General features: G+C 43.5%; 1 protein-coding gene across 1 annotated transcript in view; it reads right to left on the reverse strand.

The window, feature by feature from the left end:
• Positions 1-9248: 9248 nt before the first annotated feature.
• Positions 9249-15491, reverse strand: part of MRPS6 (mitochondrial ribosomal protein S6) — a 66920-nt gene continuing 60677 nt past the window's right edge. Inside the window, exon 3 of the mRNA XM_053903102.1 lies at positions 9249-9865. Coding sequence (XP_053759077.1) covers positions 9676-9865 — 190 coding nt within the window. The 3' untranslated portion in view covers positions 9249-9675. The remainder of the gene's footprint in view (positions 9866-15491) is intronic.

Genomic DNA, 15491 nt, shown 5'->3' on the forward strand with positions numbered 1-15491 from the left:
AGAATAAAGGGCACCGCTATATTGGTCCAGAAGTTCTCAAGGGAGACAGCAGAGCCAGACTCTGTGTGTGTGCATGTGCGCGTGTGTGTGTGCGTGCACACGCACACATTGAGAGGATGTCGAGTGGGGTGGGGAGGCAAAAACGAAAGGGGGCGTTGCCAGAAACACATGGAATCTGGGGCCCCCTCTTCACTCCTGCCAGTGACAGGGCAAGACCAAGATGGTGGTCTTAGACCCTCTTGAACTACACTTGTATAGAAAGCTTTGCTATTCTGTTTTCTTAGGTCAGAAAAATGACAACTCAGGAAGGAAATTAGCAGAGAATACAAAAAGACAACTAACAGAAAAACACCAAAATGACCATTACCACAAAAATAAGCTCATGCCTATTAATAATAGAGAAAATGTACGTTTAAAAAAGAGGTAGCTCTTGACACTCATTAGACTGGCGAAGTCTGGGGACTTTTTTTTTTTTCTTTTTAATATAAGCCTATGTATTGGGAGGTGTCTGAAAACAGGAACTCTCAAAACTTGCCATTGGGTGTGTAAGTTGGCATGATGACTTTGAGAGAAATTTGTCAATAACTAGTAAAAGCGAAAATGAAAATGCCTGATGAGCCAGCAATTCGGTGTCTAGTGAAATACACACATGCTCCAGGAGTCATCCCCAGGAAGTGAACGGCAGCATTGCTTGAAACACTAAACTTGGACGTGCCCATTAAGACGTGGCCAAAGTGTGATGCAGTCACACACAGAACCCTTTAGGACAGTGGAGATCAATGAACGAACTAGATCTACAAAACAGATCTCAAAATGATAGTGTTGAATGAAAAAAAAAAAAGCACATTGCTGAAGCCTCCATACCACGAATCCATTTAGCTCATTCAAAATCCACAAAGCAGGGGGGTGCCTGGGTGGCTCAGTTGGTTAATAAGTGCCCGAGTCTTAGGATCATGAGTTCAAGTCCCATGTTGGCCTCTGCGCTGGGGGTGAAGGACACTTAAAAAAAAAACAATCCACAAAGCAGTATGATAAATTGTAACCCAATCTATATGGACTGGGACATATATATAAATAAGATAAATAAGGTGCACTGACTTTGACGTGATGGTAACCTCCTGGAAGAACAGGCGAGATAAAAAAAGGACTTCAACTAGGTCTAACATTTTATGTCTTTAAAAGACCTGAAATACAGCAAAAATACAGTATCAGTCTAATCTAAGTGGTAAGTGCCTCAAGTTTGTTACGGTATCTTCTGTGTACTTTTATGTATGTTTGAATTTTTTTTTAAAGGAGAATGTTTCTAGTTTATCAATACACATACGAGTTTGAAGAAAGAAAGCAGAGTACGACAGTGCCGTAGGTGTGGGCAGTCTTTGTAATGCCATCACATTTGACCAGAATAGAGATTTAACCCAACCATTTCATTATGATGAGGAGGGATGAGAGTAATGACCAAACAGAAATTTCCTCAATATTTGACTGAATCACATTAAATATCTTATGCCATATTTAGATGCCGTATTTAGATCTGGTAAGAAGTATATGGAAGAGGAATAAGCTTCCAAAGCATTGTTTATAACTATTAACTATAAAATCAACGCCTTTAAAATTCCTTGTGATTTTGCCTTGTGACCAAAGTTTTGCTCTTGTTTTAAAGGTCATTAAAATGTATTTGACTTGGAGGATGCTACAAAAATCGTCGCAATACCCTGGGAGCCTTGCAGGAGATGGGGGTGGGGGGTTGCTACACTACTTATCTAATTACCCCTTTCCAGGGCCTTAATTAAACCCCACAGAATCCGCCTGCTTCTATGGCTAGGATTTACATGGAGCGCCGTGTCCAGGCTCTTCTCTTCCGGTCTGGCTCTTTCTGGCCACGTCACCAAACGCTTCTGCCAAGGTACGTCTTAAGAGAAGGGCCCTGGCTTGTGTAGACAGAGAGCTAGCTCTCTGGTGGACGGTACTCTAGATAACGAAAGTTAAGTGTGGATGAGAGGAGGCAGGACGGCAGAAGACAACCAGACGTGCAATCTTAAGAACAACGGTGGGAATAAAAATCACCCTAACGCAGACAAAAATCAGAGAATTATAGAAATCTGTCAAAGAAGTCCTCAGCAGAAAAACAAATTACACACACCAGTCAAGGAAGAGCTGATTCTTGTTATTTGAGAGAGTATGTCCTATGAAGTTGGGGCTGCAAATACTCGTTTGGAGAATACTAACCCAATGCTCCTAGGAGAGGTTCCTGTGAGCCTCTGACCCGTGTTTATGTCAACCTGTCAATATACAGTCTTGGTGATGTATGTTTCTTTTTAAAGACACCTTGTTTAATTTATACTGATTCATTAGCATTGAACGAGGCCAACAACCCGGTAACTCGTGCCTCGGGGAAGCCAATCTAACACATGTATTTTCTCTGTAAGGCACAGCACAGCCTTCTCTGCTTAGGAACACCGGACGGCACTTCAGCACTATGCTCGGGGCCATTTTAAACAGTAAGATCACCAACAAAAAGCACACTGATGCAAACAACACTGATGCAAACTGAATAGATCACAACAAAGACACTTGTTCACAGTAGGAGAGCTGAAACAAGGCAGAAGGTCACTTTGTACAACCTCATCTGGAAAAGGACTCGACAGGAGGCTCAAATTTTTGCCTCCCCATCTGTGAATGACTGTGAAAATACTGTATTGATTTGGGGGAGGGGGTACAAAGAAACGTTTGCAAGTAGGCAAATTGACAAATACAGATTCTTTGAATAATGAGAACGGACAGTTCACAGGGTTTGACATCTATGAAAAAAAAGCAGTATCTAGTCCTCCACAAAGAGGTACTCACATTTTGGGATTCATTTGGACAAAGAACTTTATAGTCAAGTCATTAGCTCAATAGGAGCTTTATGGAAACAATGGTCTCCTACTGCCTTGGAATGGAGAGATCAGGTCCGTTTTGCATATTCCTTACTTCTGGCATTGTCCACCGAACAATGCATCCTTGTCTTTTCCACTCACGATGGAAGCATCTCAGGCAAACCTTCTCTGGGAAATGGGATGAAATCACATTTCCTTCCCCAGAGGACGCACAGCTTAGCTTGCTCTGGGGGAAAAGATGCAGCTACAACACACAGACACCCATTCCACAGTACCAGACAACACTTGCAGCAACCCAAATGTTCTCGAACATTGTGGAGACTCCATCTGGTTTCAGGAATCTTTTGTTAATTGCCCCACCGGGCTTGGGGGATCTGGGACTGCGCAGGGTTATCTAGGTCTTGCTGCTGTCACTACAGACTTAGGGGTTGATTTTTAGGGTCGTGGTGTGCCGCTCCAAAAACAAGACTTTGCCACCGCCCAGAAACTTCTTGGCCACCACACTATGTTTTCCTCCTGTGGAATAAGAGTGCCTTGTGCCTGTGTTTGGTTTTAAGTCCATGTGCCTTAAAGCTGTGTTCTCAAGGCAAAAAGTATGTTGGCAATTTGAGCCCAGCAAATGCTCGTGCTGGCCTCTGGGGCTCCCTTTGCTGTTTTCTTGTGGTCGGGTACAGAGCCTATTCTGTTTCGAGTAATAGCCCCACAGAACCCACTGGCAAGCCATGAAAACAACAGCTATGCTTATCAGAAGATGAAGAGAAGTGTGCAAAGAAGCCCCTGAGAAATTATTTTAAGCCCTCCCCCTCTCCCTACCAGGTTCCCGAATCACTAATGGAATAACCCTTCAGCAAACCAGGCAGTGGGACCTGATCCAGGGCCTTGCAGACTTGGAAGGCTCTTTAAGACCGGCTGGTTCACTGGCCACACTTTTTCAAAGACTCTGAAGCCTGAGGCTGAGGGAAGACAAGAAAGTGTGTGAGATCCTGTGGCTGGAGGGTGGCAACGCAGGGCCATTGAGTAGGTCTCTGACCCAAAGTTCTATGCTCCTAACACTTTTTTCAAGGTGACCAAGAATCCCACAAATTGCTCTGGAATCTTCCCACCGTCAACACGATCCTGGCCTGCCAGGAGACAGGGCAGGTCCTGGCAGGTGGCATTCCAGGTCAATCTCAGGTGCAGTCATCGATCACCGAGCCCTCTGAACAACAAATGGCAACAGCCCAGACCACAAAAGGAGAGGATGCTGTTTACTCTCACGATGCTCCCACACACAGCATTTCAGGGCACACCCAGTTCAGCTGGGGGTCACTGGGCAAGCACACGGTCCAGTGCACTGTCCACCTGCTGGTGGACATCTGACGACCTCGCCCCAACCCCCTTTGTACTTCTCCACGATGAGTTTATATAATAGTTTCTTTCTTAAAAATATGTGGGTAGGGTAGAGCATTGGTCAATCAGGACACACATTTTATAGGGAATTAGTATGCATACTACTCGTTCCTGGCTCTTCAAAATGATCCTTGCAGTTCAAGAAAACTTCAATCATGAAATGTCTTCTCACCAGCAGTCAGGGACTTGGACCCTCCCTGAATTCCCAACCTGTCGTGTGCCAGACCATACCTGCCTGGCCCCCAGGTGTACTGAAAACACTATAGGTTTGCCACCTCCCATCTGCTACCCTCCCATGCTCCACACTAGTCCCTATGCCTGCTGAAACACGATCTCTCCTGGAAACCGCACCCTCCTCCCCGGCTCCAAGTGCTAATGAATCCAGTTCTGCGTTTTCCATTGCACTTAGTTTAAATCTCAATTACCATTTTTATTATGGCCTGTTTTTAGATAGCGGAGTATTTCCACCTCCCCTGTCTAGGACTTTGAGGTCAGGGTCACTGCCCACTCATCTTTGTATCCTGCCCAGGGCATCACCTGCCATGTATGCGCTTCATACACATACCCCTGGAGTATGGAGGGGAAAAAAAAAAAAAAGAAAAACTACAGGAAATTACAGAGAAAAAAAAATGTGCAGAAAGGAGGCCTGGTCTCCAGGGCATGCTAACGTTTTTATTGTCGTTCTCATGACTTCTCTTCAAAGACCGGAGATAAAAACACTCCCAAGAAGTCCCAGATCCACCCTCTCCCCTCTTAAAATGATAAAGCCTGGGTCCTTGGCCTAGGTGTGGGGTAGGAAGGGACCAGGGCATCAAATCCTGGAACCAGCCCCCCGGAGCACGGCTGATTCAGCAGGGATTGCTGGTGTCCACCTCCAGAAGGATGCAGTGAGCCAAAACTGGACTTTCAAATCCCAATCCAAATCCTCCCGTTGCCGCCTTGGACGAGTCACTTATCTTCTCTGAGCCTTGGGTGCCCCATCTGTAGAATGTTAAGGAAGCATAAAAGACTACTGTTCACATGAGCACTTGCTGAAAGTGTCCCTCAGATGTGCTGTCATGCATCCCCTGGCTGTGTGGGGTAGACCATGACTCTTCTGGACTCGCCTACAAGGAGGGAAGCACAGCTCATGCTTTCAGTCCTCCTAATCCTTCAAACAAATATTTCATCTCGATCAAGAAAAATGTTGCCTTTCAGCAAAAATCTAAGGGGCTCACCTGTGCTTAACGGTCCTTCCTTGACATTCCATAGTACAGGACCTAGTCCTCCGACTCAGATGCCTGCTGAATACCGCCATCACTTACAAACGTCTCCAGGAAGCAGTTTCTGAGACACATGTGAAACTAGCTTCTTGGGCCCACAGCCTCCATCGCACTCTCTACCTGCCTCCTGAGCCCAACCCATGTGAAAAAGTACTTCCAGAAGCTTGTTCCTGTTCAAAGTGAACCACAAGTATAGTCAAGGTAACAAAACTGAGGAAGACACATCATTTCAAGAAGTGAGCCCAAAGGGAACGCTCTGGAATCACTGCTTCAACCTTCAGCCCTGGCCTCCTGTGCTTCTGAGGCTCAGTGCATTTTGGCAGACTCCAGTCCTCCAAATTTATCCCTGTGGGTCCCCCAGATCTGACGGGATTCTTTGTCAGGGACCTCTCTTCCCCTCCACAGGGGCCGCTCAGCTCTCTAGCTCAGGGTCCCAGGGCGGCTGCATGCACAGGGCTGGCTCACCCCCCCAGACCTCAGCCTGTCACTTCTGCAGCCCTCCCCATGCTGGGCGCCACACTCACTTTCCTGCCTTCTCTGCTAGGAGCCCATGAGGACAGGGGCTGTCTTTTGACTGCTTTCCTTCCAGAACCCTGCTCCTAATCACCCCCTGAAGGAGCAGACCACCGCCGACCTGGGCAGGAGGACCAGACACTCTTGGCTCTGATGGCAAACACGCAGCCTGGAAAGGACCCCCACACAGGCCCTGCTCAGACACCAGGTATTTTGCAAGGGGACAAGGGCCCCTTAGTGGCTGACGGTCTAGCTATGAATCAGCAGCTCGGAGAGGAGAGACTGTGCCTTCATTCTGGAGCTTCCAAGGAGGGCAAGTGGCACACTGCATGGCTGCCCTACTTAGCCAGCCTCCTTCCTCTCTCTAAACTGTGCCACAGGATTCTGAACACTGGCATGACCTGGAATGCTCAAGAACGTCAATCAACTTCCCCGGGACTAGCAAGTGCAGGGAAACAATGTGCCAGCACCACTCTCAGGCCATGAGAACCACTACTACTCATCTGAGCAGTCATCATTCACCCCAGACATCCAGGTGCCTAGTTTAACCGGAGAGAATAAAGACAAGTTTGCTGTGACTGAAGGGAAAAGACTGGATGGCCTCAGGGTCCCCAGTTCAAGATTCCAGCTGTCAGTTGGTAGTTGCAGGGTCAAGGTCAAATCGCTCTGAGCCTGTTTCCTCATCCAAACACCAGGGACGACAATGCTTCCTAGTAACGCTGCCGAAAAGACTAAGATGAGGTTCCAGAGAAGACGTGTGTGGCCCCAAATATGGCACGCAGTGTGCACATACTGAACTTTAGGAGAAGCGAAAATGCGTCGGACGGCACCTGAGCGAAAGTACACACACTTGCAAGCCATTCGGAAGAAGAGTTAGCGCTCTCACGCGCCCTGGCTGAAAGCCCAAACTTTCAGGAAATTCCTAATGAGACAGGAAGTAGCATATTTTCCCAGATAACCTCCACTTTATCCCTTTTATTTCCAGGCTACAGTTTTTAATGACCCTCTTTGCTGAACTACTGCTCTTCAAAGAGACTTATTTTACAGTGAGGAAGTTGAAGCTCGGTGCTGTCTGAGCTCTTAAGGAAAAGGGTGAAATCTCGCCATCTGCAACAACCTGGATGGGCCTAGAGGGTATTATGCTAAGTGAAGTAACTCACACAGGGAAAGACCATCACTGAACGATTTCACTTCTTTGCGGACTCTAAAGAATAAAACAAACAAAACAGAAACGGACTCATAAATACAGAGCGCTGGTGGTTGCCAGAAGGGAGGAAGGGTGGGAGGAGGGTGGGCAAAATAGGGGAAGGGGATGAAGAAGTACAGCCTTCCAGTTATACAATCAGTCATGGGGATGTCATTTACACATGGGGAATACAGTCAACAATACATAATAACTCCATATGGTGACAGAGTAACCAGGCCTCTCTGAGCAATCATTTTGTACATCTGTAATGTATAAAAATACCAAAACACTACGTTGGCTACCTGAAACTAATATAATACTGTAGGGGGTCAATTATACATCAACTGAAGACAAAGAATTAAGCAAAGGGACAAGGCAGAGACGGGCAGCATTACAGAGGGAGGAAGCCCGGGATTAGTTAGGAGCTGGGCTCCTCCTGATTCTTGGGGACACCGGGCTTGCACATCTGTGTCTCCGTCTCGTGATTTAAAAGAGGCAGAGGCCTAATCTCTGGGCCCCTTCCTGCTTTAACATGATCTGACTGCACAAGCTACAACGACCAGAGATTGTACTCAGGAGCTGGCGCTGCCCCCAACAATTAATGCACAGAAGCTCTGTCACTACGGACACCCCGTGCAGGGCACCCCTTTGGGAAGGCGGACAGGCTGGTTAATTTCTTCCGGTTCACCGGCTCTGAGGAGACCGAGGAGGAGACGCCAGTGACCGTTTCGGGGAAGAAGCCGCCTCCTCACCCGCCACAGAAGCCATCCGGCTGCCAGAGACACCGGGTCCTCCGCTTGCTAGGCCTCAGGCAGAGCCCACAGATGGACTTTCCTTAAAGGAGAATTTGTTTCTCGCTAAAGGCCGGTGGCACTTACTGATTCTAAGACTGCAGTGTGACTTAAGGCTCACAGAACAGATGATCTGGAACTGACCAGGGATGAAATTTTAGTTTCTAGATGGGTTTTCTGGCGGGCTGAGGGAATCAGAGTTGGAGGCAAACGAGCATGCCAGCTGCGTTCTCTTCTGTTAGCTCCTGATGCTCTTCAAACTTGCCTCGGTGCGACGCCTTGGCTGCAAAGCCAGGCTGCCCGAGGCCGGCTTCCGCTCCCCAGAGCTCGGCGAGGCAGAGCACATCCCGTCTCTGGGCAGGCGTCATAGCAACGTTGCCTGCCACGTAAAATACAGAACACCCAGGTAAATCTGAATTTCAAACAAACGGCACATCGCTTTTTGCTCTAAGTGTGTTCCATGCAACATTGGGGCATGCTTACGAGGAAAAAAAGATTCGTTGTTTATCTGCAATTCCAATTTAACTGGGCACCCTGCATTTCTATTTGCTAAATATGGTAACCTTAATTGCACCCAGTTCAAGCAAAGACCAGTTGGTTCTTAGTCTCAAAAGCGTAACAACATCCTACAACCAACCTCTCCCCTGCCAAAACAAAAAACGCTCAATACAAAACTTGTCTTTTTATTTCAAGATGTGGTTTTAAAAAGCAGGTCCGTAAGTATCAAATAAAATGCAGAAAAAAAGAGATGTAGCTCCTTGGAAGTCTCCCTAAGTTAAGAGCTCAGAGTGCCACCACTGGCCACAGGCACTGGTGCCAGCCAGCTCTTTGGGCAACCCCACCAGCTTCCAACTGGTCAGGGTAGGGGGAGAGGGGAGGAGGCAGGTGTGGGCGGGGGGGGGGGGAGTGCAGAAGAATGAGAGGAAGCAGCGCGAGAGCTCAAGCCACAGCACTTCACGTCCCTCTACAGACAGCAACACCCACCTATGGTCAAGTTAACTGTGAGATAAGAGAAAAAGTCACTGATTTTATAGAATGCCCGGTAGTGGAGGGACACACACATCCCTGCCCCACCCTCGCCCCTGACTTCTCCTAGTCTCTGCACTTGGGCTGGTAACCAGGTAACCCTCCCACGCACTGCGGGCATTCCGGGCTTCTGGGCAGACGGCGCTCAGGGCCTCCGGCAGTTCGCTGTGCTGGGGCAGGTGAAGAGACAAAAGACCTCCCCGAGTTTTTCTGAAATTATGTTTATTATTCTGGTCAAAAGTTACTCGTATAAATGCAGTGGTCTTAAATTTTTATTTTGCATGGTTGACTAGCCTGAATAACGAGTTTGCAGTCTGAGGCAGTTTTCAGAAGCTTTGCTCTTCAAAATGGTGTTAGCGTTGTTGTAGGGCAAAGTCCTCACCAACAAAAAAATCAGACGAAAGAAATGACGTCAAGAACAACGTGCTGGTACCACAGATTACAAAGTGGCTCTAAGCCGAGCCCTTCCCCAACCTCTTAGGGCAAGGGAGATCAAGAGCTAAAAAATACCTTCGAAAAATCAAATGGCACCTGTAACACACTCTTATATAAAGGTCAAGTCTGTAAATTATTAATCCATGGTACTCAAAAGTGATAGAATTAAATATAAAGCTATAATCTGGTAAATCTTCTCACTTCCTCTTCTTCGTGGAATATAGTTTTTCTTCAAGTGGGACTGGGACAATCCCTTCACACGCTTTTACTTCCTGGGTCAGAGGGTGTTTTACAACATTCGGTCTAATCACATCAATGTCTCGAGACAAATGTTCCATTATGCTTTCCACAGCGGTTGTTGGTGCATAAAAATCCACCAAGAAATACCTGCAATAAAATAAAAATGTGTGAATTCCTGCATTCTGAAATATAACACTTCCACTATTTTGGACAATGTTTTCTACTCCTGCCCAGATAAAGATCAACTACACAAAAACACATACACACCTTTGTCAAAATAGAAAGTACCAGCTGACCAGCTAAACAGAAGTGTCTGCCCACCCCCCACCCTTCCTATGGCTCTTCTCATTAACACTCTTAGGAAAATCCGAATCCAAACTCTGTGGTAGCAAAAAGTGCCGTGACTTTACATAGAGAGGGAAATAGAGACAATATGGTAAAATGATGGGTTTAAGAACAGAATTTACTATTCAACAAGGCTGGATTTTGCAAACTATTTTTGAGAAAACATCTTATTAGGGAAGGCCTTATAGTTTTCCAAAGGGTTACACAAGTAACTCAGTGCACCAGAGACAGTGCAGACCACCAGCCACACTTCACAAATAAGGAAAAACATTCTGAAAGGCCTGGGACTTGTCTAAGACTACCCTCCATGTTCAAGAACTGACAAAGACCAGAAAGAAAATTCTGTGAATCCTGAGCAAGAGAAAGAATGTAACGTTCCTCCACTCACAGCAGAATAACGCAGAAGGGCATCTCCTACAGCTCACTGGCTTCACCACATCAACAACTTGATGGGCTCAGCTGGTTGATGTCACAAAAGCAGCAGCAGCCCTTCTCCCTGCCCACGCCCTCCTCTCAGTTCTAAAAGTTTAAGCCTCCCTTGTACCGTTTGGTTTGAACCACAGTGCTGCAAAAGGCCAGTTTTCAGTGCAGTCATTCAGAATTCTGCAGTGTTCCATCTGGCTAAGGTGACCTTTGACATCACTTACTTTGTTGCAGCCACACTCTCCTCCCCGAACATATTCCCATCCTAGGTCTTCATTCTCACTGTTCCTTCTGCCAGAAATGTTCTTCGCTCGAGTTCCCCATAGCTCACCCCTCACCTCTGTCATGTCTCTGTCCAAATGTCACCTTGTAGAGAGGACCTCTTTGATCACTTCTCCTAATGCAACATCCTCCTTGCTCCACGTACCAAGCCTCATTACTCTCTCTTACTCTCTATTTTTTCCCACAGAGCTTATCACCACCGATACAGCATATGGTTGTCTACTGTCTATCTCACTCCACCAAAACATAGTTGCCGTAAGAAGGACTTTGTTAATCTCTCCCCAGCACCCTGAACAGAGACTAACACACAGCAGGTCCACAGTAAGTATCTGACAGCGGTAGTGTTATGTTAGCTTGAAAGGTGGAATTCTCACGGAAAGCAGGAGAGACCAAACTGAAAATGGACAAATGCAGCAAGGAAGGAAGTTACAGGAAAAAGGATGACGTTTTGTGTAATTCCATACAAAGAGGGTTCAAACTCACAAAACAACTTGCCAGGTGATCGTTCACCCTTAGCCAAGCCTAGTGGGAAAGTTTTTCAAGTAAGTAATTATTCAAAGTGGAATGGAAGAAAAACATATACTATGCAAAAACACTAATCAAAAGAAAGCTCCAGTGGCTGCAATAATATTAAAGTAGATCTCAGAGCAAAGAAAATTACGAGGGACAGAAAAAGATAGTATGTAACAATCAGTTCACCAAGAAGACACAGCAATCCTAAATGCGTATGTATCAAACAACAGAACTTCTTCATACAGGAAGAAAACTAACAGAACTGACAAGAGAAATTCACAACTATAGTTGGTGACTTTTAATATTCCTCTCAGTAATCAATAAAACTACTATACAGAAAACCAGCAAGGATATACAAAAAATGAGCACCACCATCAACCAACTAGGTCTGATCTTTATAGACCCTCCAAACAAAAAGAGCAGGATACACGTTGTTCTCAACTGCAAACAGCACATTTACCAAGGTCAACCATATTCTGGGCCATAAAACAAGTCTCAATAAATCTAAAAGGACTTGAATCACACAGAAAAAACTCGGGAAAATCTCCAAATACTTGAAAACTAAACATACATCTAAATAGCCTACAGGTCAAATAAGAAGTCAAAAGGAAATGTGAATTGAATGAAAATGAAAGCAACATATCAGAATGCCACTAAAGCAGGAAATTTGTAGCACTAAACACTTATGTAAGAAAAGAGGAAAAGCCTCAAAATTTCTACCTTAAAAAAAAACAGAAAAAGAAGAGCAAATTAAGCACAAACTAAGACAAAAAAAAAAAAAAGAAGAGAGGAGAAGAGAGAAGAAAATGAAGGAAAGAAGGAAGGAAGGAAGGAAGGAAGGAAGGAAGGAAGGAAGGAAGGAAGGGAAAATAAAGATCAGAGCAGAAATCTCTGAAGCAGAAAACAGAAAAACAAGAAAACATCAACAAAACCAAATAAATACTAGTTCACCGAGATCAGTAAAATTGATACATCTCTAGTCAGACTGATCAGCAGAAAAAAATAAAGAGACAAATTACTAATATTCAGGAATGGGAGAGGTGAAATGATAACAGGATATGATAGACTATTATTATAAACAAATTTTGCAATAAATTTGACAACTTAGATGAAATTCCTTGAAAAAATGCAAACTACCAAAACTCACTCCAAAAGAAATAGATAACCTGGATAGCCCTATATCTATTAAAGAAATTAAATTTGTAGTTATAAGCGTTTCCACAAAGGAAACCAAAGACCCACATGGTTTCACCAATGAATTCCACCAAACGTCTGAGGGGGAAATTTTGTGCCAGTTTTGGCACAAACTGGTCCAGAAAATAAGAAAACACTTCTCAATGTGTTCTATGAAGCCAGCATTACCCTTATGGCAAAACAAGACAAAGACATTACAAGAAAAGAAAAAACTGATCAATATCTCTCATGAACATAAATGAAAAAAAAATTTAGCAAACTGACTACTAAAATATATGAAAAGAATAATGTATCATGATCAGGCAGAGTTTATCACAGAAAGCAAGACTGGTTTAACATTTTTTTTTTTAATGTTTATTTATTTTTGAGACAGAGAGAGACAGAGCATGAATGGGGGAGGGGCAGAGAGAGAGGGAGACACAGAATCAGAAGCAGGCTCCAGGCTCCGAGCCATCAGCCCAGAGCCCGACGCGGGGCTCGAACTCACAGACCGTGAGATCGTGACCTGAGCTGAAGTCAGACGCTTAGCCGACTGAGCCACCCAGGCGCCCCTGGTTCAACATTTTAAATCAATGTAAATCCTATTAGCAAACTAAAAAAGAAAAATCATGTGATCATTCCAATAATAGCAAAAAAAAAAAAAAAAAAAGCAGCAGCATTTAACAAAATTTCATATCCATTTCTGATAAACTCTCTGCAAAGTAAGACTACAAAGGAACTTCTTCAACCTTACAAAAGGCATCTCTGCAAAACCTAGAACTAACTAACATCATATCAACTGGTGAAAGTCTGAATCTTTTCTCCTGAGACTGGGAATAAACAAGGGTGTCTGTTCTCACCATTTCTATTCAGTATTTTACTAGAGACTCTTGCCAGTGCAACAAGGCAAGAAAAAAAAGAAAAGGTATCCAGATTGATAAGTAGTAAACTTGTCTATATTTACACATGGAATGACTGTGTATACAAGAGAATCTAAAGAAATTTATAAAAAAGACACTAGAATATGTGAGTTTAGCAAGGCTGCAAGATACAAGATCAGTATACAAAGTCAACTATATTTCTATATATTAGCAACAAATAATAACACCTTGAAATGAAATATGAAGTACTTAAGGATAAATCTGACAAAAGGTATGCAAGACCTCTACACCAAAAACCATAAAACATTACTGAAAGAAATTAAAGAAAACCCACCTAAATGGAGGTTTATGTAGATGTCAATTCTCTAAAACTGATCTATAAATTCAAAAGGATCCCAATCAAAATCCCTAAAAGACACTTTTATTAGATATTGATGAACTGATTTTAAGGTACACAGAGAAATTCAAAGGATCTAGAACAGCCAAAACAACTCTGATAAAGAATAAAGTTGAAGAACTAACACTATCTGATTTCAAGACTCATTATAAAGCTATGGTAATCAAGGCACTATGGTATTTGTATAAAGATACACAAACAGATCAGTAGAACAGAGTCCAGAAACAGATCCATATACGCACAGCTGATTTTTGACCAAAGGCAATTCAGTAAAGTGTCTTTTCAACAAATGGTGGCCAACAATTCTATATATGTATGCAAAAAAGGAACTTCGATCCATACTTGTACCAGATACAAAAATTAACTCAAATGGGACACAGATCTGAAATATAAAACACAAAGCTATAAAACTGGAAGAAAACACAAGAGAAAACCTCTGTGGCCTTGAGTTAAGCAAAGATTCTTTAGACATGACACTAAAAGCAAAATCCATAAAGAAAAATGTGATAAACTAGACTTCATCAAAATTAAAAATTGCTCTTTGAAAGATACTGCTAATAAAAAAGACAAGTGACAGGCTGGGATCTGCAAATCCCATGTCTGATAAAGGACTTGTTTCTAGAATATAAAGAACTCTCAAAATTTAATTTTAAAAAAAATTTTTAATGGGGCATAAAATGTGAATGGCCTTTTCACCAAAGATATATTCTGGCAAAGAAGCACATGAGAAAGATGCTTAATAGGACTAGTCACTAGAGAAATGCAAATTAAAACCACAAAGAGATACCTACTATATAAGCTAAAATTAAGAAGACTGAACAATACCAAGTGTTGGTGAGGAAAGACAGGAACTGGCATTCTCACACACTGCTGGTGGGACTGCAAAATGATACAACTTTTTTGGCATTTTCTTAAAAGTTAAACATACACACTTGCCATTATGATCAAGCCATTCTACTCCCAGGTATTTATCCAAGAAAATTAAAACATTAGTCCTTACAACAATTTGTACAGGAGTGCTCACAGCAGCAACACTTACAATCCCAAACTGGAAACAGAAAATATCCAACAACATGTAAACCAATAAACAAACTATGGTATACGATGGAATAGTACTCAGCTATAAAAAGGAATAAGCTATTGATACACACTATTGATGAATCTCAGAATAATTTGGCTGATTGAAAGAAACTATGGTTAAAAAAAAGGCGGGGGGGGGGGGGGTACATGCTGTCTGATTGTATCTAAGTAAGATTCTAGAAAATAGAAACTAATCTATAGTGAAAGAAAGCAGACCAGTGGTTGTCATAGACGGGAAACAAGTGGAGGGAAGGATCACAAGAGGCAGGAGGGAACTTCTGGGGTGACCAGTCTGCTTATTGTCTTGCTTGTAGTGATTTCATGGGTATATATACATATGTCAAACATATATTGTGGGTATATCTACGTATGGTACATATGTGAATGTATTATGTATATGTATTACCTTATGTAATATGTATTAATAAAAGCATGTAGTTTACTGTGTTGTCAATTATACCTCTGTAAGGCTGTTGATTTAATCATGGTACATAGAAAGCTGAAAGGGCAGGACTTGGTGAATGATTTGATATGGGTGGTAGCGATGAGGGAGCAATTACAGATAATGAAGCCGCCCAGAATTTCTCAAGAAATGAAACAGGCGTGCCTGGGTGGCTCAGTCAGTTGAGACTCTGATTTTGGCTCAGGTCATGATCTCACGTTCATGGTTTTGAGGCCC

The sequence above is a fragment of the Panthera pardus genome, unplaced genomic scaffold (genome assembly GCF_024362965.1).
Source record: "Panthera pardus isolate Hobbes unplaced genomic scaffold, ASM2436296v1 HiC_scaffold_16, whole genome shotgun sequence".
NCBI classification, from domain to species: domain Eukaryota; kingdom Metazoa; phylum Chordata; class Mammalia; order Carnivora; family Felidae; genus Panthera; species Panthera pardus.